This window comes from Myotis brandtii, unplaced genomic scaffold (genome assembly GCF_000412655.1).
Source record: "Myotis brandtii unplaced genomic scaffold, ASM41265v1 scaffold107, whole genome shotgun sequence".
NCBI lineage: Eukaryota > Metazoa > Chordata > Mammalia > Chiroptera > Vespertilionidae > Myotis > Myotis brandtii.
Window position 1 is genome coordinate 1066678 of NW_005353629.1, and position 26232 is coordinate 1092909.

At 41.1% G+C, this 26232-nt stretch overlaps 2 protein-coding genes across 2 annotated transcripts in view; one reads left to right on the forward strand and one right to left on the reverse strand.

Annotated features, from left to right (window-relative positions):
* DSC1 (desmocollin 1) overlaps positions 1 to 26232 on the forward strand; it is a 294686-nt gene that overhangs the window by 108937 nt on the left and 159517 nt on the right. The gene's annotated exons all lie outside the window — the stretch shown is intronic.
* DSG1 (desmoglein 1) overlaps positions 24834 to 26232 on the reverse strand; it is a 31386-nt gene continuing 29987 nt past the window's right edge. The window contains exon 15 of the mRNA XM_014541328.1: positions 24834 to 26197. Within this exon, the coding sequence (XP_014396814.1) occupies positions 25133 to 26197 (1065 nt within the window). The 3' untranslated portion in view covers positions 24834 to 25132. The remainder of the gene's footprint in view (positions 26198 to 26232) is intronic.

Here is a 26232-nt window from a genome sequence, read left to right on the forward strand (position 1 = left end):
ACTCTCAAAAGAGAAGTGACAGGAAACCAACAAAATGCCACGAATCAGAGAGGAGCAGCAGGCTCACCCAGCATTCCTGAGTGAGGGAACACTTGGGCACAGAAAATTAGAAATAGAGAAAATAATCTATTATCCCGTAGCGGACGGCCGGTTTGAGGACCAGTTGGCTTGGGAAGTCTGTCCTGCTCCTTTTCTAGTGGAGCTCGGGGACCTGCTGTGCGAGGAGAGGAATGTGAGGGCTGTCCCGGGTTGGAGGTTGCTGTCAAGGTAGAGTGGGGACTGGGGAGGTGATGAGCTACTACTGCGAGCTCTAGAAAGCCAGGGAGCAGAGTAAAACCAGGCAACTCCAGTGGACTGAGATGAGGGAGACCCTGGACCAGGTGGATTGGGTGCAAAGCAGATTTCACAGATGTGGTGTGGGGGTATAAGAGAGAGTGAAGGGTATGGGTGGGGATTTGGAAGGACAGCTGAGCCCAGAAGAAGGGGGAAAATCAGCGATGAGAAATGTGGCATTAGGGCCCAGTGTTTCCACTTCACTCTTTTTCTCCCTCATGTGTAAATTTATTAGACATTAGTAAAATAGCTACACCAGGAAAAGAAATTCAATATGTAATAGGAGGTGGTCTTATTTGGTGGCATAGGGTATTTTATTTCATAATAAATATTGCCTTTGGGGTTTAGATATTCTTTTGGTTAGAAAAGTAGATGATTCTGGAAAGTATAAGGAAAAGTAAAAATCACATAGAATCTGACCACTTGGAGATCATCATTGTTAATATTTGGAGAAATTTAGAATTTGTCCTTTTCAAAAACACATACTTAGACAAATTATAATTTTTTTGTATTCATTCATTCTTTCATCAGTTTTTAAAAAATATATTTTATTGATTTTTCACAGAGAGGAAGGGAGAGGGATAGAGAGTTAGAAACATCGATGAGAGAGAAACATCGATCAGCTGCCTCTTGCACACCTCCTACTGGGCATGTGCCCGCAACCAAGGTACATGCCCTTGACCGGAATCGAACCTGGGACCTTTCAGTCCGCAGACTGACGCTCTATCCACTGAGCCAAACTGGTCAGGGCGACAAATTATAATTTTTTAACCCCAAATAAATGATATTATCAGCACAATTTAGTAATCTCTTCCACTCAGTTATTATCATGGTAAAGTTTCATGTCAAGGAGTACATGTAGACATCATACCTTTAAAAAATATTTTTGTTATCTTCTCCTGAGGACATGTTTTTCCATTGCTTTTCAGAGAGAGTGGAAGGGAGGGAGGGGGATATAGATGGATAGACAGACAGACATATTTGGGAGAGGAGAACCAGCTCGATCCTTCAACAGAATGACTTACGCAAAGAATATACATGTGGAAGCGGCGTATCTAGTAAGTGATTCCTTTAAAACTACTGTACACGTGTACCTTTGAAGTGCTTATGTGTGTCAGGGCTATCTGTGCTCCAGTTTGAAGACTATTGTCATAGTTCTTTTAAATTGGTGTATGTTTCTAAGTCAGATAATTTATATCTTAAAGTGGATATACAGTCCTAAATTATGGATTAGCTTTATTAAAAGCAACGAGCTATAGACACGACTACTTTAGACTTGGGAGCAGAACAACTGAGTATGAGTCTTGACTCTGTTTGGCAGATGGGGCCTTGGATCAGTCCCTTACCCGCTCTCTGATTCAGGTTCTGATCTAAGGAGAGTAAACATGTGAAAGTACTAGGTCTATAAAGAGGAAAGAAGAGACAGAAGAGTTTTCCTCCGTGCATCAGAGGGTGTACTCACAGCACATCCTAACATAGAAGAGTACCAGTCAGTCACTGTGAAAGCTTGGGACTGGCCCAGCACTTCTAGAGGGAGGCGGGGGGGAGGGGACGGTGAATGGAGGGATGGGTGAGAAGGGTGCAGGGGAATATCATCAATGATAGTGTGATAGCTGCCCGGTGACAGGCGGTTACTAGACTCAGTGTGGTGAGCACATCATCAATTACATAAACGCTAAATCACTACGTTGCACAATGAAACGAATATAATATTGTATGCCAACTAGACTTTAATAAAAATAATAATTAAATGCTTCTGCCTTAAAGGGAAAAAAAAAGAAAAAAGAAAGAAATTAACCACATCAAACAGATTAGTGCTCAGTTTGAAAGAATAAAGGAATTGCTTTGAGTTCATTTGACCTTCCTCCTGTCCTCTCTACAGAACCCCTGTGAACAGAAGGATAGCAACATCCAGCCAGCCCTGAGATTCCCAGTCTAAGCTCTTTCCCCTCCATTGCTGTTCCTGGTGTTTCTCAGGGAGGTGGTGGGGGGCGGGGGCGAGAAGGGGGGCTGATTGCAGTGCTCTGCCAGGGTTTGCCTCGCAGACAGACGTGGTGCCTGAGGGAGCCTGTGCGCTACATACATTCTGGCATTTCTGCATTCTGCTTAGCTGGCCCTACCGATGAGGGTGCCAGCAGCCCAGCCCTCCACACCGCCTCCCTTTCTGGCAGGTCTCACTGAAGAAACTGGGCTGGTTTTATTCTCGGCCGTGAAACCAGGAGCCCTGTCAGGAGGCTCCACTCCCCGGGAACCGCTGGGAACGGGTGTGCAGAAGAAACTTGGTGACATCATCTTCCGAAGTTGCACCGCATTAGCTGCACGAACCTCCATGAAACTGCAGAATAGCGACGGGTTCCTGGGTAAATGCAGGCATCCCTTGCCTTTCAAAGGCACCTTTTAGAGCTTCTGCCGGTCCGTACCATCCGAGGATGGGGCTTGGTCTGAGAGCCCGGCTACAACACAGTGCACGGCAAGGACTGACCCCGTCACGTGGAGAGGGAAAGAGGCAGAGGCACTGCAGGGAGGGAGCAGATCAGCCCCGAGAGATGCTGGTACCCGGAGTGGTCACAGCCTCTGTGGCCTCGCTGGGAGAGGGTTCCCTGTCTTCCTTTCCCTGTGGATGTCCTTACAATGAATTGCATGAACTAAAGTAACTGCAATAGGACTTTTCCTGGCAAAGAAAAATGCCCACAAAGCTAACATGTATGTAGCTGTGCTCATCTCCGAGAATATGATGAAGACTAGGACGGAGTACCTGCCCAGAAAGGAATCACACGTTAAAAGAGGGAGGACAGCAGATAAACAAGAAAAGATATGGGATGTCATAGACGTTGCAGAAGAAGCGCGTGCAGGGCGCAGCGTTGGCCCAAAGTAGTCACCTCTGGGACCATGGAGAGCTCTGGACGTGCGGCCCTGGGCTGTCTGCATCAGCCAGGCTTTGAAAATGTCTTTGTTTGTAACACGGGGCTGCTTCTAAATACCTTCAGGAGTGTTACACACGTGAAACAACCTTGCTAGCTATAAAACGCCTTGCGAGTGCGGGTGGTGAGATGGGAATGCGGTGGGAGGCCGGATCCAGAGGTGCTTCCACCGCTTGCAGGGAGGGAGGAGAACCAACTCTTTTGGCGTCTCAATTTCAAGCCCTCAAGCTCACTTGGAAGTTCACTACCCACACTGAGTTGCTATAAGCATGTAGGTGGGAAATGTGGTGAAGTGCCTTGGCAAGAAAGGTAAATTGGAAACAGAATCCATTCATTCACTCATTCATTCAAAAGATTTCATTGATAAAATGTTATGTGACGGGCACTGTCCTCTGTGTGCAAGATAATTTGTGATCTGTTAAGGTGTATATACATTCTAGGGAGAATAATAGCCAATATGCTATAGCCATCCAACTTTTGGCAAATTGCTGAAGATTTTCTGGGCCTATCTTTTTTAATACCTCCTCCTAGAGCAGTGGTTCTCAACTTTCTGGCCCTTTAAATAGGGTTCCTCATGTTGTGACCCAACCATAAAATTATTTTTGTTGCTACTTCATAACTGTAATGTTGCTACTGTTATGAATCATAATGTAAATATCTGATATGCAGGATGGTCTTAGGTGACCCCTGTGAAAGGGGTCGTTCGACCGCCAAAGGGGTCGCGACCCACAGGTTGAGAACCGCTGTCCTAGAGAGAGATGATGATTTTATATGAGATATGTAGAATCTAAGTCATTACATGTGCATATTGCAGTATTAGGAGACATACTATTCTCTTACCTCCTGAGTGTATCTCACGTAGCAGCTACTGAACAGGCCTATTTCCATCTCTGTGCCACCTTTTTGAAGTCAGTTTTCACCGTTCTTTGCACACCCAGTACCTTATTAATAAGCAGTTCTCCCCTGAATAATACTTGTAAAAATAATTGAGTAAAGCAATCACCATCCTCATGGGGCTCTGGCAGACATGCCAAGTTCAGGCCTAATTATACCACTTTTGTTTATAATGGAAGGTAGAGCCAGGAGTGGCATTTTAGTTGGTAAGTGTGTAATTTTCGGTGTGGAAGGGAGGGCAGACGTTTCCCAGGCCGGGGATCCTGGGAAGTTTCGCCAGCCACTCCCTTCACACTCCCTGTCATAGCTGCTCTCCTGAGTGAGGGATCCCACCTCGGTCCCGCCTGGGGAAGGGAGGGGAACACAGCTGCAGCCCAGGCTCACTGCTTTGTAAGGAGCTCCTCCCTAGAGACTCGGGACTAGAAAGGAGTCGGGGACTATCTACTTATCAGCAAGAAGTCCTCTCAGAAAGCAACCCCCTAAAAAGAGGAAAGGAAGGACGCATCTGGAGTCTCAGAGCAGCATCTTCATGCTACAGTTCCAGAAACAAATGTTATTGGCAGCACTGCATTGAAGTTCTAGGGCCTGAGACGATAATAACACTGAGTATCTCTTGGCATACAGAGCTTCTTTTAGTCCATCATGCACTCTGCAGAGACCTGAAGGCCACACTGTAAGTCTGTCCACTTGGTTCAAATATATGTTGTAATTCTTTAGTCACACCAACAAAGAAACACCAGAGGTGAGATTTGCTTCTATATAACCTTTGGTGCGATGAGGTCATCAGTAATGTCTATAACCAGCAGTCTTGGAACCGGTCATTTCGTGCTATCTAATGCATTCTGTTTCGTACAACCAAAAAAACCATATCAGATAAGATTGTTTGTCATCAGCCTCCACTTCTAGAAATTTGACTGAAAGTAAAATAAATAAATACAAATTTCTGTTTCACCTGTCAGAATCACAGTTTTTTATCTGAGAATTAACCTGATAAGTGGCTAGGTTAGTTCTAAATATGTTGATCAATTTTGATGCCTGTTGTCAGCTTATAGTAGATAACATCTACTAGTATATATGTAGTCACTTACCTTCTTTACTTTCCAAGAATCAGAACATTTAATTGAAAGCTTAACATCTTATGCATAGCATGAATGATCACCATTTGTGCACAAAACATCTTATCTGATAAAAGCTACCTGGCTGTTTGTATGACCTTATCCACGCAATAAAATACAAGCCTCTCATAGCTAATAACTGTTCTGCCTTAAGTGATTCCTCCCTAGTAAACTTACACACTCCATAGCATTGCCTAAATCTTTAAGTTCTCCAACCAAAGTTATGAAAATAATGTTTGCGAGTCAGACCTGAACTTCTATCTACACAGCTATTCAATGGAGACCATTGTAGAGTCTCAGAGTTTCCGTCTGGGAAGAAACTTAGCGACAGGATGTCTGACCACACATTCTCCCCCGGGGCACAGGGAGGCCCCGAGGAGCTGGTGCCTTAGCCAAGGTTATGCAACCCCTTGAGGAGAATCCGTGGCTTCACTCTGGGCTTCTGCGTCTGGGTGTAGTGTTGACTGCACCTCACCACCCCAGTGTGTTACAGCTGAGGGACATGAAGAGCGCCTTAGGAAGAAGGTGCTGAAGGGCTCAATGAGAGAATGAGATGCCTGTTGTAGCTTAGAGTTGGGGTAGCTTTTATAGGTGAAGTCAGTCAAAAGCTTGTTTAAAGTGCTCTCTGTGGTTCAGACACAGATGACACAGACCCGTCCGTCTCTGAGAGGCTGCCACACCCTCCCTGGCTAAGCTGCAATGATGCCCCAGAGAGCCTTTGATTTAGTTAATGAAAAAGGGGCAGAGTTGAAGTTCAGGAAATGAAAGACAAGCAGAAATGCCCCTTTTCTACAGCACCCATGACAGTGTATTGATTCCCCTTACACATTCTTGCACTTGTCCCAATCTTGACACATGCTAAAAATCTCTACGTCCTAATTGCAAAAGTTATGAGTTGATATCTTAAGAGATCTATTAGAAATACAAAAAGAGCTTAAGTCTATTACAATTACCATGAGATATGAAACACAAATACTTTAATATCTGTGGAGAGAAATGAAGTATCAAAACACTAAAAATGTGAAGGAAAATAAGTCCATACTACCAAAAAGAGATTCTAAGAATCTGAAATATAATACTCTTTCAAGATCAAGGAAAAGAAAATTAACTCTTCAGTTAAGTAATATTGTCATAGGATATACCTGGGCAGAAAGGACTAGGAGGCAAAATTTAGTGCCCGGAAGTTGCCTCAAAAATCTTGATGCATACAATTAGTTTTCCTTACAGGAAACAAAAGGTTTATCCGAGTCAAAGATGGAGGTACCCCGTAGAAGTGCTGTAAGAGGTCTATGCTAATAATTCTTCATTTCTATGAAAGATGGAATCAGATTCTTTCTGCTTCTTTTAGCAATGCAAGGAAAGGATGATCCTCATAACAGGGCAGTGCACTTCTATCTGTACTGTTTCAGTTTATCATTATTTTGCATAATGGTTTTGTTTAATAATATGTCTTCCAAGTTCAGAGAATGGAATGTTCTACCACTGTTCCTTCCAAGTTGGGCTGTGCACTGCTTTTGAAGTTCATAGACATGGACTCCAGCAGAATGGTACCTGCTGGACCAACTGGACACGGTGTATTCCCACATCTGTCTGGCTTCAGCTCTCCTCTGCCTTTTAGAACTGATGCTCAGAGGTGTCCTGTATAATGCCTTCCTAAAAGTAGGGCGGGGATCATTTTACAAACTCATGTCGTAGCACCACCGCCAACATTCCTGGGACACTGAGGTGCAGCCCACTATACGTTATTTGCCTTTATATACTTTGAAAAAAATATGTGCAATTTTCTAATAATTCACTTCTCTTATCTTTCCACTTATTTTTCTTAACTGTTATTTTAAATAAGGAATATGTTTCATTCACCCTTTTGTCTCCAGCACCTACCACAGTATCCAACACAAAATCAGTGGTTAATAAATAGCTATTTATTAAGTAATAGACAAGAGATAAATACATGGTTTACCTTAAAAATGCAAAGAAGGAAAAAGGAAACACATTTCTTGTATCATGTTAATTTGTGCCAAAAATTGATAAATTTATGGATGGGGTGAAAACCACAGGAATTTCTTCCTTGGTATATGCAAGAAGTGAACTTGGAGATGGACAAGTCAGATTGAATTGTTCTGTCATTTGCCCATCAATAGACTGGAATCTAATCTAACCTAGTTTAATTGGTCCTTTAAATAGAATTTCCTAATTGAATTGGCAATAGTTTGGGAATCGGCCAACCTTATCTTTGTTCCTCTAAGAGCTGGCACTAGGAGCTGCCTTACTTCTTTTAAGGGGAGGTCACCCGTAAGCATGATGCCTGAGGAGAAAACACCCCATGCCTTGGCACCCAGAGGTTGGAGGGAAGTAAGATACAAAAATGTCACATTTACTCTAAAGAAATAGATGATCTAACTGTTTCCTTCCTGGACTACAGAAATGCTTTAATAATCCAGAAGGGGTTCCTTGAGGGCTTGGTTTTCTCCTTTTTTCCCCATTTCTGATCAGAAAAAAATTTCATATGACTTAAATATTTCATAATTAGTTGCAATGTAATTTTGACCTAGCTACCATTCTTCCACCTTGAAGGAAACACACAGGGAAATAACTGTTTAAAAGAGATGGGCTGGATTCACTTTGCTTCCCTTCAAATTTAGAACCCATTTGCACCAGGGATTTTGACAGTCATCTGTCTGATTGAAGTGTAAGAACTATGCTTAATAAAATATACTTCATAAAATAGGTACATTACTTGATTCCTGATTGTAAATTTTAGATTTGTTCTAGCCTTTAATCTGAGTTAGAGGATGTCTCTGCCTCTGTTTAAGGCGAATTCAGCCAGATTCTCGCCCTGCTTCTCTATAGCATTTAGCCCCTCAAGCTTGGCGAGACCTGAAATCACCAGAGGCGGGAACTGTCTTTGCAGGTAGGGTTTCCAAATGGATGAAATCCCATGTAGAACGTCCAGGGGACGGAGAAGACAAGGCGTCAGGCTGCCTTTCCTTCCCGGGCCTCACGTTCCACTTACCAGGAAAATGATCCAGAGGCGAATGTTCCTGAAGAGGAGCCAATCCATGCCTTCGGGTTGCTCTGCACACAAACCCCAGCGAGATACGAGTTTAGTCCTAGTCCTCGGGCTGCTGGATTCAGCCCGCAGCAAGACGTGCCTGGAGATGCCCTTTAGGAAGGCATGGGTGCTACCGCTGCTCTCCCGGGCAGAGGAGTGGAGATGTTCTAGAACGACTCTGTCTCTCCACCCCAAACTCCGCGGCTGGTCTGGAAGGCTGGCATTGTTTGGGCTCTGGGTAAGCACATGGACACACCTTGATTCTTATTGCAATGAAACCCTTTGTTGGACACCAAAGGAAAAAATCTTACAGTGTGAAGACAAGATTTACGGGGAAGATACCCAATGAATAATAAATTACTCACAACATGAAAAATAATTAAAATGCTAGGGCCTATCATCATGCTGAATAAAATTAGTAGGCTGCCTCTTACTGCCAACATTGTAAAAGCAAAATTACACACACTGACAACACACACACATGTCCACTACCAAACCAACTTCAAGGAATGCGTCTGAGCGCAGGGCCCTGTGAAGGGCTCCCGGCCTGAAGTGTGGGGCGGGGAGAAAGATAGGAGAGCGAAGCGCTCACCTCTTCATTCAGGCGATTCCTCTTCCCTCCTCAAGAAGTCTTCTCCTTACACCGCATTCTTTCATTTTAAAGTTGTTCTGAAAAAATAAGGTTAAGACAAAGAAAGGCTGCCTTCACTAGTATGTTTGTTTTAGCACCTTTTCCCTGAATCCACAGTCGAACCCATATGATATAACATTAAATTGCTTTAAGATAACCACAGTACAGAGTTTGCTCACTCCTGTGGCATGGCCACTGGTAGAAAAGTACATCCATGGGAACACTTGTTAAGCCCACATGAATATTTATTAAGAAGAGACTGAAGTCAGAAACCTGAGATTTTCAGGGAAAAAGACCAGAGCAGCATCTGGGTATTTCTGAAAACCATTTTCCCTTCTCACTTCCTCTTTGTTCGTGTGGGTTGAGAATAGGGTATAGTTTCCTCATGAAAAAAATATTACAGGCTCGCAGCAACCTCAATCAGCATGAAAAGAGATGTAGTCAAATGGTCTGCAATCATTAATATGGATGGGTTGGGGCGTTTCAAAGGGAGACTCTACCCTGTCTTCACTACCCCGTCATGCAATTCAGAACAAGGCGGGCTCTATTTCTAGTGATGGAATGTCTTCCAAACAGCACTTAGTGTCTTGAGAACCTCAGCTTAACATTTTTGGGAGAATAGGAAAGAGTCAAGGCAATTAGAGGGCTGGCATAGTATCTTAAAATAAAGGGAAATGAATTATATGTTGAGATATTTATGAGAAGGAAATTATATATAAGCAATGGGAAACAATGAATTGTTGCAAAAAGGTAGTATTTGAATATACTATCTGCCCAAGCCGAATCTTGTATATTTCGGGATATCTGCCTAATTCAAAAATATCTCTGCTGACCAGATAGAGCTTGTGCGTGGTATCATGTTTTGTTTTTGAATTGATTTCAGAGAGGAAGAGAGAGGGAGAGAGAGAAACATCAATGGTGAGAGATAATCATTGATTGGTTGCCTCCTGCACACCCCACACTGGGGATCGAGCCTGCAACCTGGGCATGTGCCTTGACCGGGAATTGAACCCTGACCTTCTGGTTCATAGGTCGATGCTCAACCACTGAGCCATGCCAGCCAGGCCACATTTTAAATATATCTCTAGGTGGTTCTCTAGATTATCTAGAATGCTAACAGACATGCAACATTCACTGGATGGTTTAGCAACCCACCATTCCATTATATCCTAGATAGGTCTTTAAACCAAGAGTTATGGAAAGCTATGCTTGAGTAAATTAATCATTAAAAAATTTCGTAACTGTTTTATATCCAACTGAGCTTTCCTCATTTTTCATTTTCATGACTTTTTACCCAGAGGTTTGAATGTGACACTTGTCTCTACCATAGAAACCTTTTCTTTTATATCTAGGTCAGAACAGCATGAAATTGAGATCTGTCCTCCATCAGTGGTGCCAGTGAGCTTCGGGCTTCGGGGTGCAGCGGCATTTTCCAGTTGTTTCTCTGTATGTGGGAAGTACAAATGGTGCTGCTGCTTGAGATTGTTTCCAAGACACAGGGTGGTGTGACGTGGTCCTCTCCTGGCCAGCCTACCGAAGGCCTTCTTATTGGCTGTAATTGCACTGAGGCCTTTGCTTTTATTTTTCTATAAATGCCTTGACTTATTTTAAAATAAAGAAGGACTGTAGGAATTTCCACTGGGTGGGTGAGTGGGGGGTATTCCTTGGCTAACTGTGTATATTTCTGTCGCTAGAAAGATACCACAAACAGCTATGGAGATGGTTTGGATCTTGTGGAGATTTAATGAGCAATACTGCTTAAGATTTGAATTATAGAAACACTGGAGAATACAACGTGTCTCAAATAAAAGGCTTAAAAGATACGTGACTGATACCCTCTTTCTATGTGCCACCCAGTTTATCATGACTCATGTACATACAATTCTTTTTGGTGTCTGCATCTAAAGGGGAATATGAAAAGTTGGCAGGGAATCTATAGAAGTTTTGGGAATATGAGAAGATGGTAGAGAATATATAGAAGCTTCAGTGTTTCTAGTACTATGTTCTGGGCCATCAAGCAGGTGTAAGTGTGGGAGTCACTGCAGAACAGTAGAGAATGGGAGAATCCAACATGGGATTCTTCAGTGGATTTATGTCTAGAAACAATAGGCCATTCAGAGCCTCAGAGGGAACTAAGGGATCTGGGAGAAGTCAGTGGCTCTAATGATGGTTTTGTTTCCATACCTACTTCCAAGCAGGCTCAGAGACAACTTACAGTAGTGTATTATACTAAGAGACATTGGACAGAAAGTTGACCATTGTTTAGCCAGCTAAAGAAAATTATTTTTGTTTTATTTCAGTTAATGTTGAATTAGAATCATTTAATTTGCCTGAGAGAATTAATGAAACAGGTCTAAATCCCTATGTGTTATTGTTTTTCGCAAGGGGAAACTTATGTTCTTCATTTGCTGTAACAGATGGAGATATTTCCACCCTTTGTGTTTGTACTGTGATTGGTTGATTTCTCTTGAAATATAAAATTGTCAATCTACCCGAGTTGCTATTCATAGGATGAGTTTCAAAGGAAAGAAACAACAAGCAGAAGAACTAGGTACCTGATCATTTAGGTGATTCCTTCAGAGTTCTCCATTTATAACTCCTAATTTCAATAGTCCCTCGAATTCAAATCTGGAGATTATCATCATGAGCAGATGCAGAGTCTGCAGTAACTGAGAAGTTGCCACTTGAAGCTCGGGCACTCATTTATATCTACTCCTTGAGAGAGTTGGTGGGATGGTCCCAAAAATAGAACCCCCCAAGGATTTCAATTTGTTTTTTTTAAATATATTTTTATTTCAGAGAGGAAGGGAGAGGGAGAGAGAGATAGAAACATCCTGCATGCCCGCTATTGGGGATCGAACCCACAACCTAGGCATGTGTCCTTGACCGGAATCGAACAGGGGACCCTTCAGTCCACAGGCTGATGCTCTATCCACTGAGCCAAACCCGTTAGGGCAGGATTTCAATTTAAACCCTCTTCAAGGCAAAGCTTGATCATGGTTCTGAGCTTAGATAGATAAATAGCAGCTACTTCTGTTTCTCTTGTGGGGCTCCAGCCTTCACATATGCTAATGTTTGAACATAGCCTAGAGATTATTTAATTCAATCTCTCCTCTCTAACTTCTCTCCTATACACTTTAGAGGTTTATTAGTGCTGATGATAGGGAAAGTATACTACCTCCTGCTTCATAGTCAATTTATATAAATACTAAGCCATTTTCTAATATTGGCTAGATATGTGAAGGCAAAATAGAAAAGAATTGATGGCTAAATGTTATCTTTTTTTAAAACACACACCTATTTTATGGTTTATCAAATTATTGAGCTTAATAGCTGGCTCTGCAAGCAGAATTTTGTCCTATTGCTTATGTTTCCCTATTTGTGTTTGCTACCAAACCAGTAGCATTTCATCTGCTCATGGGAAAGTGCATGTTGACTTTCAAGGATGCTCTTGGAATTTCATTATTGTTCTTGTGCTTCTGTGATGTGGTCTCATCCTGCTTCCACCTTAGTGGGACATTTTCATTCTCTACATCATATCCATCTAAAACATAGTAAGTGCCCTAACGCTTATATTTTTAAAGGAATCCCACACAAGACAGCTCATTCAACACGTTGCAGTACAAATTCTTTTCGAAAAACAGAAATGTGATCTCTACAGGCCAAATAGTATGAACATAATGTTAGGGCAAATTTCCCATCTAATTATGATGGTTTAGGACTAGCGATGGATATTATTGAAATACCCAAGGACATATTAGAGGAGAGGAAATTTAAAACATATTTATGAACCTAAACTATGTTTGTCAAATGCAGGAGTCAAATAGGTTCTGTAGTTGACTCAAGCAAAAGGGTTTCCATCGGCATGGGCCTCGGGAGATGGACAGCAGGTCTTGGCTTTGACCTAGAGCAGCTGCTGTGCAAACATGCCTGACTGTTCACCTTCAGGTAATGGCACTGAAGGTAAACAACCTGTCTCCTCATTAAAGCCAATTTATGTGTAGAGATAAGGGTGCCAGCACACAAGGTTATTTAGTGGGTGTTCGAAATCATGGAGGTTAAATGCCAGTTTCCTCCAGAGTTCTGTTAATATAAGGATGTTAATTTACACCCGGAAATCATACACCCTGACAGAAGTGCCTTGTTGATTCTCTGTGACTGTATGTCCTCACTGTGGGATGTCATTCAAGTAAGTACAAAAAGAATTACCTGGCTTCTAGCTTTTTTTTTTTTTTTAAATATATTTTTATTGATAGAGAGGAAGGGAGAGGGAGAGATAGAGATAGAAACATCAATGATGAGAACCATTGATTGGCTGTTTCCTGCACGCCCCACACTGGGGATCAAGTCCGCAACCCGGGCATGTGCCCTGACCTGTATTTGAACTGTGACCTCCTGGTTCATAGGTCAATGCTCAACCACTGAGCCACACCAGCCGGCTGTTGTAATTAAAGTGTATTACTGCAGACTTATTACTTACTTGCTGTATACTTATCCCCCCTGTGTCACTGATGTCTTTATTATTGATTTATAAACATTGTTGGTATGTAAGAGAAATTAATCTCTGCCATATATATGGCAGCTATTTTCTACTTAAAAAATATATTTTTTGCAAATGACTCCTGCTCATGACGCCAGTGGCAGCAGTGCCACAGGGTGATAATCACTCAGGTGTCAGCCTGGCTACTTCGCTGGTCTTGGCAGTGCCCCTCTTTGGCAAAGTTGTGATGTGGATAGAGGGTACCTTTGATGCTCTGAATGGGCTGGGCTGGGCTGAAGTTGTTTGGGATGAAATTCAGGAACGAGAAACTCAAAAGCTAGGCAGTGCTTCTTGAAATATATTTCTTGGTTCAATTGCACCAAATATCATATGGTCCAGTATGCAGGAAAGGCGGGTTCTTGACCCCAGATTGGCTGAGTCAGCATCTGGGGATGGACCCTTGAATTAGTTCATTTTTAACATGCTTTCTGGGTAATTCTGAGATTGCAGACTGAAGTTTAAGAACTACCGAGGCAGGAAAATTAACCTGGGCCTACGGGTCGCTCAGGGAAAAATGGCAACAGGTAAATGTGGCCTTTAAAAAAAATGGTAAGTTTAGCATCTCTTCATGGAAGAGGGGGCTTAGCTATTTTTGCTTCTTTTTCAAAGAAATATGTTTTTATTGATTTCAGAGAGGAAGGGAGAGGTAGAGAGAGTGATGGAAACATCAATGATGAGAAAGAATCATTGATTGGCTGCCTCCTATATGCCGCAGACTGATGCTCTATCCACTGAGCCAAACCAGCTAGGGCCATTTCTGCTTCTTTTTATGTGAAACACTTACTCCCTTTTCCCCACTGTGTCACACTTTATTGATTTATAAACACTGTTCACATGTAAGAGAAATTAACCTTGGTCATATATGTGACAACTATTTTCTACTTAAAAAATCTTCTTTGCAATAGAGATTGATTTTGTTTTTATATAGAACAGGCTATTATAAACAGTCCTGCTATTTATCAGTTCCTTATTGCTGTATTAACAAATTCTTACAAACTAGTGACTGAAAACAACACAAGTTCATTATCTTACAGTTCTGAAGGTCCAAAGTCCAAGTGAGGCCAGCCTGTATTCTTGCTCACCAACACTGACCCCAAAAGTATTGTCAGACTTTAAATTTTAGCCAATTGGTGGGATAGGTACTTGTATCTCATTTTCATTTCCCGGATTATTTGGGGTTCAATATTTTTGCATAAATTTCTTGATCATTTGGAATTTTTCCTTTGTTAAATGCATATTGAAGTTGTTTTTTCTATTTTTATTTAGATTGTTCTCTTTTAAAATAGTTTGTAGTTTTTTACGTCATACATATCTATGTGTTGGGTACATGTATTGCAAATATTTTCACTCATTCTGTGGCTTGTCTTCTTTTTAAAATGATAGTTTGTAATGAATAGAATTGCTTATTTTTGAAGTAATCAGTTTATTATTATTTCATGGTTAGTGCTCTGGTGTCTTATTTAAGAAAGCTTTCACACACATAAAATATTGCCCTTCATGGTTGTGTCAAAGTTATCTAGAGATAATTTCTGTAAATGTCATGGGATCAATTTCATCTTTATTTTTCATATGTGAATCTTACTGTCCTGATACATTCATTTGAAAAGAGTATGCTTTTCACTGCTTTCTGCACTACCAATAAAAATAAATCTGAATTGTGCATTAAATAACTAATGTGCAAGTAAAGTGTAAATAAATAAAATATTAGAAATAAAAAGACAGTGTGCATAACTGTGGGTGTCTCTTTTTCGTCTCTCTTTTTCCTTTTGTCTGTTCTTATGTGAGTTCTAAGCTGTTCTAACTGCATAGCTTTACAGTAAGTCTTGACATCTCATAGAACAAGTTCTCCCGCTTTGTTCACTTCTAGAGTGCTCTGGCTATTAGGCCAGTAGCATTTCCTGTATGTTTTAGAATCACCTGATTCACAAGCAAACAGAGACTATGATTAGGACTGCACACTTTTGAGTCATGTATTGGAACATATAAACAAAGAGCATTCTTTTATTTAATATTTTAAGTAATTAATTTTAGGTTTTATTTAATAAAGTTTTATTATTTTTTCACTGCTAAGGTCTTACAGAGACCTTTTTGAGGCTTATTCTTTAGTACTAGTATAAGATATATTTTTTTTTAAATTGTAGTTTCTGACATTTATTTTATTTCATATAGAAATACAATTGATTTTGGCTCTTGATTTTTGTATTCAGCAATTTTGCTAAACTCATATGGATATTGAATAATATACTAAAATTTAAAAAATGTTTATTACCTTTTAACATTTTTTAAATTTAAATTTATTGGGTGACATTGGTTAATAAAATTATGTAGGTTTCAAGTGTATAATTCTGTAATGCACCATCTGTACATTGCATTTGTTTTCACCACCCAAAGTCACCATATATTTGACCCCCTTTACCCTTTTCTACCTACCCCTCTTTCCCTCTGGTAACCACCATATTGTTGTCTGTAACTATGAGTTTTTGTTTGTCTTGTTAGTTCATTTGGCTACACTCTTATTTTTAATTTGATTGATACTAAAATTCAAGATTCTTTTGGATTTTAACTACATCATTATTTAATTTGACAATAAAGATAGTTTTGTTTCTTTCTTTTCAATCCCTATAATCTTTCCCCTCTACTTTTGAATCATTGGTAAAATGTTAAATGCAATGTTGATAGTGAGCATCATTGTTTTATTTCTCTATTTCTTTTTTTTTAAATATACTTTATTGATTTTTTACAGAGAGGAAGGGAGAGGGATAGAGAGCTAGGAACATCGATGAGAGAGAAACATCGATCAGCTGCCTCCTGCACACCTCCCACTAGGGATGTGCCCGCAACCAAGGTACATGCCCTTGACCGGAATCGAACCTGGGACCTTTCAGTCTGCAGGCTGACGCTCTATCCACTGAGCCAAACCGGTTAGGGCTATTTCTCTATTTCATAGAGAGAGCTTTTAATGTTGTACCATTAAATATGATGTTTCCTTTCTGGATTTTATAGTTTGTATAAAGTTAAGAAGTCTACTCATAATTTATTAAGAATATTTATCATGAACATATATTTTACTTATACATTGTCTTATACATTGAGAAGAGGCATCATTGTGCCAAAGAACAATTCAGAAAAGGAAGTTTTATCAGGAATGGTGGGAATTTGACAAGCAATATGATGTAATCTGGGGGCTCAGTTCTCACACAGACTGTCAATGCAAGGATGGATTTTAGAAAAATTGAGTAGTGAACACTAATTCAAAATTTGTTATTTAATTAGTTCCATATCCAACTAATGACAAAAAAATTTTTTGGTGTATCTTTATAATAAGCTAGGTGCAAGCACATGTCTTAAGAGATTGAGTGAATTGTCATGATGGCTAGAAATAAGTTATTAAAATATTGGGGTTATGCCTATAAAAATGATGTCTTTAGTAATTGACTCCTAGGCCTTCTTTCTGAAAGTAAATAGACATCAAAACCAATTATCTATTAAGGTCACTCCTAAGTGTGTAACAGTAAAGCTCAGTCATGTATCAGAGGAGAGTGATTATATGTCTAAACACTCTGAGGGTAGACGCATCTAATTAACACCAATGTCACAATATCATAAAGGTACATTATTAATTACAAGGAGGACCTGAAGACTTTCCCATTTCATACCATTGGGTTTTATTACCCAACCTATCAATATTTCAGCTTATGTCCATTCTGTTTACAGCAGAATGTTCAAGAAAGACCTGTCGAATCAGAAACTTCTGAGGTTTCTTGTTGCACATTTCGCCAGACCGTGGGGCAGAGGATACCAGTGGTTGTAACAGAACCTGCGGTGCCCTCTCCATATTTTGCCCTTTTCCCTTATCATTTCTGTGCCCACACACCCAAATTTTAACTGCCGGTGCTTGTGTTTCTCTATTCATTGGTGCCACAGCCACTTTGCCCGTCTGTACAGCAGGCACAGCAGATTCTGTCCCCAGAGGCAGCCCTTAACTATTAACTGGTGGTAGCTTTGTCTAAATACACAATTTCCCTCATTTGTGGGATGCTTTGACTCTGCAGTGTCTGAGTTTAACTGCACGGGTTCCCAGGGTTTTCTCCAGGAGGGCTGAGGCTCAGTTGCCCATGGTGGTAACTGGCTGATAGCTCACATGTCATCGGCTGCTTTCCCTTTCCTGTCTCATCTCCCCAGGCCCCACCAGTAGTTCCTTCACTTACCCTCCCCCTCTAGATGGCCCTCAAATTCTCTTTCAGGGCCTACCTCTGGGTGAACCCAATCTAAGATGTGATCCAAAGAAACCGACAAACCCACATCAGTAATTTATCAAGCAGAAACTGGCATTTATTTTTAAAGTGATATCTACTAATTTGATTGCAGAGAAATAGTTTTCTTTGAAAATGTGACACATTACATTCTGGGTCCAACCAGATATGAACCTCAGTAAGAATCGGAGCTTGACATTTTGAGCAGTTCTGGAAAATGAGTCAGGGCTGTCCTAGGTTTTGTGGGAGGGAAGATGACTGGAATACACCAAGTTTGTCATAATTAAGCTTTGTTTGTAAAATTGAGAAAAGTAAGTTCCAGGGGCAGCTGAAATTTGTCTTATTTGAACTCAATCACCAAGCACATGCCCAGAAACTGGTATGATTTTTGAACTTTTTAACTCATCTAATATTCTCCGTTTGTAGTTATTATACTTGAGTTTTTCCAAGACATTTTATAATGAGATTTGAATTTAATTGATTGCTCAGGGTCCTTTTTCCAATTTCTTTTTAAAATGTTACTTTACTAAACTGCCTAAGGTTTTTGTTTTATTTTTGTTACTTACTGGCTGCCAACCTGTTGCCGACAAACCAGGGAGTAGGAGTCCCTCCGGAGTAAAGCTAACTATAGGTTACAACAACCACTCACTCACCTGGGTTATTTCAGATGCTTTCTAACTAATCGTGATTCTGTGATTTCCTTCCAAGAGTTTCAGCACTGCAGGTAGAGTGGCATTTTAAAAATACAAATCTGAGCAGAGCACCTGTCTGCCCAAGCTTTCCGTTGCATGTAGAGTAAGTCAGGGTTCTTCCCGTGGCCTGCTAGGTCACACGGTCTCACCCCTTGTTACCTTTCAGGCTTCATTTCTAACTGCTTACTTTCTTTCACTCTCTCCAGCCACGTGGGTCTCCTGCTTCTTCCTTGAACACCCCAAGTGTGTGCCCGCCCAGAATTTTTCCTGATGTAGAACACCCCTCCCATCCTGCGCTCCCTAGCCTACGTTGCCCTGCTTTATTTTCTCTTGACCACTTACTGCCATCTAACTTGCTATATATTTTCTTGTTTACTGTCAAACCTCAGGCCCCTCCATATCCCAAATACAAGCTCCACGACAAGGATTGTTTTGTTCACTGTCATATCATCACTGTTTGGCACAACTGTTAGGCATTCATCTGCTTTGTGAATAATTAAATGATGAATGAATGAACAAGTTGGTCAAGGACAGAATTTCTGAGGAGATGATACTTAAATTGCTACCTAAAGATGAAAGGAGGCAACCATATGAAAACGAGGAGGAAAATGTTCCATGCAGAGTGCATACCAGTTGCAAAGAAAGGTCAAAGCAGTTCCTCAGTCTATTTCTTCTCACCTTCATCACGACTTACCCTAGTCCAAGCCACCATCTTTCATGCCAGACCAGGCAGGCCCCTATGGGCTATTCTTGGATGTGCAAAGAAAATCCATTGCAATTCTTAAAATAGAGAATTTATTTAATGTAATTTATATTTCCAAAGGCCACCTGCCTCATATGTAGAAAATTATTTGAAGATAAATGGAAGTAAAGAGACTACTTAAGAGGGAGTTCTGGTAGTGTGGTGGCAGATGGGGATGGAGATCATTAGATGGACTGAGATATATGTTGGTTATAGAATCAATAGGACCTAATGGATCAAATGTAAGGTGTGAAGAAAAGGATGAAATCCTGGAGAAGTGCTTAGTTTCTGGCTTGAGCAATGGGTCAATGAGGTCATATTCACTGGGGTGAGGGCATTTGGGTGGTAAAATGATAAGTTAAATTTTGAACATCTTAAACAGGGGCTTGGATGAGGTCTCATAGAAACAGTGTAGAATGTTGAGAGGAGAGGTCTTGGAACCAAACTTTAGGGGAATATCACCATTTAAAAGGTGAGTGGGTGGGGAACAAAAAATCAGAGAATGACCAATACAGCATAAGTAATATCCTGAAAGGATAGTGTTATATATAAAAGCCAAGAAAGAAGTGTTTCAAGGAAGAGAGAATTTCAGATTCTTTCTGGAAGTTATGAAAGACAAGGACAGAAAAGTGGGCCTTGTGTTTGGCAATGTATAGGTCTTGGACAAACTTGACAAGGGCCATTCTGATGGACTGATGGGTGAGGGTGGAAGTCTGATGGGACATGAGAAAGAAAAGAAAGCAACTGTGCAGGAGTCTTAAGAAGTTTGGTGAAACAAGTAAATTAAAAGTGAGGTATTTGGTACAAGGAGGGGTGGTGATGAAAATGCTGCAGGAGAGAGAGAGAGAGAGAGAGAGAGAGAGAGAGAGAGAGAGAGACTACTAGGGAAGGAGCAAAGTCCTGGAGCACAAATGGGGATTGTCTTTTTATATGAGTAGGACACTAACTCCATTGTAATAGGCGGGGAAAATGGGTGTGCGTACAGGTGGATGTGTAGGTTTCGCAGAGGAAGAAGAGTGGATTCGAGATTGATGACTTGTTTTCTCAGTAAACAATAGGATTAGATCACCAACGAGGAATGAGAAGGAAAGAGGAGGTGTGGGAGGTTTGAGGACAAAGAAGGTATGGAATAGTAATGCAGTCTAATGAGAGGGGACGCCTGTCAAAGAATCAGGATTGTAAAGCTGCAGGAGATGTTACTCTATGATTGAGATCCTGTGCTTAAAATGAAAAAGTCAACTCACTTGAATCATCTGTTTAGTTGTTTGTGTGCAGACAGAGCTGGAGGGTGAGAGATTTGGGATATGTAAGTGGGATAGCAGGGCCAGGAGGCCCAAGGTAGTCACCAAGAGGTGACTAGAGTAGGACTTGGAAAGCCTGATTAGATAAGGAGGGACCTGAAGCTAACAGCCAGTGAGAAAGTGGTGGGAGTCCAAAAAAAACTCATGGGAGTTTTGATGAAGGGGAGGAATTGCAACAATTCCTTAATGACTTAAGCTCGTGAGCTGGGATGATAAAGAGGAAGTAAAAAGGAGGGAGCCAAGGTGCTGCCATGCTGGGTTATGCTAAGGAAGGGGGTGGCTGAGGGGGAGTGGGGAGGATGGGGGTCTGGGGACTAAGAATTGGGTGTCAAGTGCCTCACCTATGTGGTCATTGAGGTTACTGTGAACACCCTCAGAATCGGAGAAGTCTGCGGCCAGGCTTCCGTGGCCAGAATATGAGTCTTCAGTAAAAGTGGGGACATTATTAAGACAGAGGTCAGTACATGGCACGTGGAGAACAAAGGGAGGGCATATAAGCAGATCCCATGTGTCTGAAAAGGCTGAGGTTTTGTGCAAGCTGGAGGCGATAATGGTCCAGAAAGTGGCCAGAGAGCAAAGAGGAGATGTGCCCCAACACAGATGAAGGGGTCTGACTTCAAACGCAAATAAAAAGAAACATCATTCTAAAAGCAATGAAATGCTAGTGTACACAACAATAAAAAATTAGAGTAGCAAAGAAAGAAAGAAAGGAAAAAGCATAAAGATGCTAAAAGTACAAGCTGTTTGTCATGGACTTATTCGTGCGGGGCTGTAGGGGCTGTGCTCTGACATGACTAAGCAGCGCTCCGGAGAGGAGCTCCTCAGTAAACATGAGCTCGGAAAAGGCAAGAGACGGTGAAAATAAATGTTAACAGTGTGAAACGTTAAAAAATTCTTCACTTGTCTGGGCTGAAAATAACAACTAGCTTTGCTAACCTCTCATTATCCCCCAGCCCCCTGACAGTCCAGAAAGGATAATAAAAACAGTGTTAATCATTTTATTGCTGTAAACATAACTCTTTGGAAACTACAAACCAACTTAAAAGAGCCAACAGATGACCAAGCAAGGAACTGGTACCCAAATAATCCACAAACGTTTATGTTGAAACTGGAAGGCAAGCACCTTGTTTTAAGCAATATTAAGGATCAACATTAGAGTTTTAAAATATTTGTAAAATAGCAAAAGAAAAACTAGTTAGACTAAGTACAGCTTAATGGTGAAGTGTGTAGTAATTCTAATATAACTACGTGGAGAGACTGTAGGTAAATGATAGATGACTGTGTTAAACGTATTTGATGGCTAACAGGTTGGTTCACTCATACTTCTGTGCTAACACAAATTGAATAACCTGGAACTGGGAGACAGATTCTGTTTCCTGGGTGCTAGTAATCTAGGTGGACTGTGTACTCCGTGCAATGTGAAGCAGGTCTTAGAAATACTAAAAATCCCAAAAAGGTTGGAACTTATTAAATGGGCATGAGAAAATGAGGCAGTACTTTTAAAAGTTTATTGGGGTTTCAAATGTCTTTCCCAAATAGCTATGGCCATTTTAGCCAATGATCATTACACCTTTAACCTCCTACTAAATTGGCTGACATTCAAATGTTGATGTAAATCCAGAAATGAATTGTGTACATAATTAAAAACATCGAGTCAGAGTGAATATGTAATTTTTGAAGCTCTATAATTAAAATTCTGTCAGAACATTACTTGAATGAAGATTATGAGACTAAGGACTTTATACATGAATATAAAGCATGTTCTGATGAAGACCAATACATAGCCCTAAATACAGACTTTTTTTTTCTATAAATGTTTCAGGGCAAATACAGTTAGATCAAGTAACCTATTGGTTAATGATATGTAGCAGATATATTTGGAATTCAATGTCAAAATAGCTCAGGATGGTATTTTGGTTGATATTAAATAATCAAATAAATACTTATAATGCACTAATTTTTGTCCCCAAGGACTGTCTCTGTAGAAGTCAGATACTTTGTAAACTTTAAACGCTGTTTTGAACTATGTATACATAATATTTAAATCATTATTTCTTCCTTTTTGTTAAGACAGATTGATCTGAGATCCAGCTTGTGATGTGGATTTGAATGATGATTATTCCCTTATAAAATAAAGTCTACTTCTTAGGTCTATGGGACAACCTAAGGTCTATGGTTCAGAATAAAGCACCTAAAGGGAAGACTGGAATTCTCCCCCAAAGGCTGTTCATTGAAAATAACATGCCTTCAAAGGACTGTTAGAATGGTTGAGGTCTTAAAAGGCAATTTTAAAAATTTAGGAATAAAAAGAATATCAATGTGTAATCCTAAAAAAGAACCCCCCCCCAAAAAACCCCCAAAACAATTGAATTTGAAAGTATCTTCCTAGAAAGATTGATGAAGAATACTGCTATTTTTTCTTGTATTTCCATGGTTTTGTGTAACTGATGGATCTTAATATCAACAGTTATTAAAGATGGTCACTCTGGCATTTGTTAGAAACCTAAAAAACATACCTGAAGATACCAGGAGTCTCAAGAAAACACTTTTTTATGACATGTCATATCAAAGGAACAAGTAAACTACTTGTGACCACTCCCTTTAATTTATTAACTAATAATTGATTAATAATTATTTTTTTCTTCAAACTCCTGGGTCCAAGTATACTCAAGTATATTTGAATAAATGCCCTTTGACTTTATTTCTGGAAAAATGATCCATCATTAATGGAACCCCCAAATGGGAGAAAGAAATAAAAGAAAGACTCCCAGTGAATGACTTTATTTACACCTCTGCATTTGGCATGCTACAGAACATCACAATTTTACCAGTACATAGTCAACAGAGTTCAAATAAGATGTATATTGTGGCTTTGAAAATATTGACATCATCTGCTATAGCATAGAGCAGAACAGCTATAGGTAAAATAATTCATTCCCCAACCCCTTTTGACAAGTGTTAGAAGTTGAATATTCTTTGATCTGTAAAACCTTGGGAAACTTGAATAATGGGGGTAATAATCCTTACAAGATGTTGTCATATCCAGTTTTACTTTATTGAACTCATATTCTCACTGGATTTAGAAATGAAAAAAAAAAGTTCCTTTACCATGCAATAGTAAATTTACTTCTGGCTAACAATACTTTGATTCTATTTACAGACTTTTAACCAGGTAATACTGTATAGCAAACACACAGAAATGTACATTACTAAAATTTGAAGCTAGAAAAATATGCCATAGGATATAATTTGGAATCTATAAATTGGAGCATGTATAAACCAAGACCATATTGACAAATCAAATCAGAAATGTAAAGTTTATGCTTGTGCGAAGTCAGTTGGCAGTGGCATAGAATAATGAAATGGGATTGTCTAGTACAATTTCATTTGTGTTAACACAATATCATCGACTCTGTTAAAAGTTCCTACTTGATCCCTTCAAAATAGCAGCAGAGGGCTGTTCAAAAAAAGTAGTAAATTCAATTCAAACTAACAGTGCAGTATTACTTGACTGAACAATTCTAACTTACCCCAGCAAACATTTTACATGTTCTAAACACTTTTTAAGGATAACCTTTAAAAAATTCCCCCAAAGCTTAACCATACAGCTCAGCTTAAGTAAACCATTTTAACTGAGGAGCTGTATAGTAGAGAGCTGAATATAAATGAATAACACTTAACTAAACACACAATCTGAGAATACAGCACAGTTCCCGTCTGCTTCCTGGGAAGGTGACCTGCCGCTAGAGAGGACAACCGTGCCTCGTGTTCCCTGCTTCAATCTGAGAAGCACACTTGGCAGTTTTCCTTTCTTAAGTCAGAGCTGCAGCAGGAAAGGGAGACATGGGTGTGAAATCCTGCAACCTCCCCAGTAGGCGGTATCAGTCACTATTGCATCTACACTAAACACACACTAGAAGCAGGAAAGTCTTGACAGAATTCTAGCTGCAGCCCCATCTCAAGATTCAGACTCAGAGCAAATGGGTCAGTTTACCCCAAATGGACCTCGTCCTGTGGCCACTCTCTATGGAACTTCCCTCCCAGAAAACAGTCCCTAATCTCCAGGTTGTCTGACCCAGTGCAGTTATTAAGGTCGGAGCGCTTGGTGGCTTGTGGACTTGGCTATGGTGCCAGATTCTTGTTTCTTTAATGGTTAACCATGGTCTGACTATGTGGTTGGATTTTTATTTATATTATCTATGAAACTGACAGGGCATTTGGCACAAATTTCAAACTCTTCCCACATACATGAACACATAGTGCATGTTTAGTTCTTTTTAAATATTGCAGGAAGTGGATAGCAAATCAAAAAATAGCAAGAGATTGATGCCAACTGCCATGTGAAGGCCAGCACTTTTACCTGGCTGAGTTTTCTTTCTTCCACATGCTGGAGGTGCACTGCAGGCCACACAGCAGCAAAGAGAATGCTGCCTCGTGACTCCACTGGGACTAATACAAGAAGAGAATGAACCCAGGCTAAGGAGACCTCTTGCCCAACAACCCGTTTCCATCTGTTTTCCTCCTTGTGGTTGGAGGAAACTGTGTTCCACACTTTCCTTAGCACCTGGTTGCGCATCACAAATCCCACTGTCAGCTTTTTGGGGGTGGGAATTGGAGCTGACTCTCAATCCCTGAGGAAAAGTGTGCTGGGACCCTGGCTACTTAGTATATTGCACGGTACTGTACTTGGTGATTCGACTTCGGGCTGTGCTCGGGGAAGTGGATCCAAGGGTCTGGCTAAAGTGATGGTCAGAGGAGCTCCTCATATGGCCGATGGTGGCTGTCCCCCCCATGCTGCTACTCAGGCCTCCGCCTCCTCCCAGGCTGCTCAGCCCGATGCCACCACCACCTATTCCAGCTTCACTGCCAACCAGGCCACTGCCGACTGTGCCACTGCCACCAATGATCCCCGCTGGGCCACTAAATCCAGTTACGCCAGAGCCAGACACAACCCTCTCGGTCACAATCACGTTGTGGGCGTTGGATAGGTCGGGGTGCACACTCAGGCCGCCCATCATGCCAGAAGTTGGCCGGATTACCCTTTCTGTCACTACCACGTTGGAAGACTCTCTGGGATCGGGGATGGTCAAAGTGGTGGGTAGACTTGAACCTGGAGCTATTATCCTTTCTGTCACTATGACGTTTGACCCCTCTCTTAGGTCAGGCATCTCTAGCATCCCATGCAAGTCGGCACCAGAGATGGGGCCGACCACCCTCTCTGTCACCACCACGTTGGAGGCGTGCCGATTGTCATGGATGTGGACAGAGGGCTTCAGAGTGCCAGCGGTGGCGTAGGACTCAGTCACAGTGACATTACCATAGCCCAGGGGGTCAGGGATAGGAATGGACATAGGATGCTGAACACCAGGCCCAGAGGGGTAGGCACTCTCAGAGATGACCGTAGTCGTGCCATAGCAGGGGGAGATGGGTGGGCGTCCGCTAGCAACGGGCTCTGTTCCCTGCTGAGGGTAAATCGGTTCAGTGCTCTCAGGCCAAGGGAGATCAAAATCTGGATATGATTCGACATTTTTCCCCAGGCTGATATCTGCCAGCTTCTTAAATTTAGGCCCCAGTGTATCCAAGAAACTGTCATCAAAGTCTTCTCCAATGAAGCTACAACAGCCCACAGAGCCAGCGGGGGAACCCACACCTTCAATATCATATATGAGCAGACAGTCATTGGACGGGCGCCCTTCGTCTTCATCGGCATAAGCATATGCTTTCTAAATTTGCAGAGGGGAGAGAAAACAAAGTCATG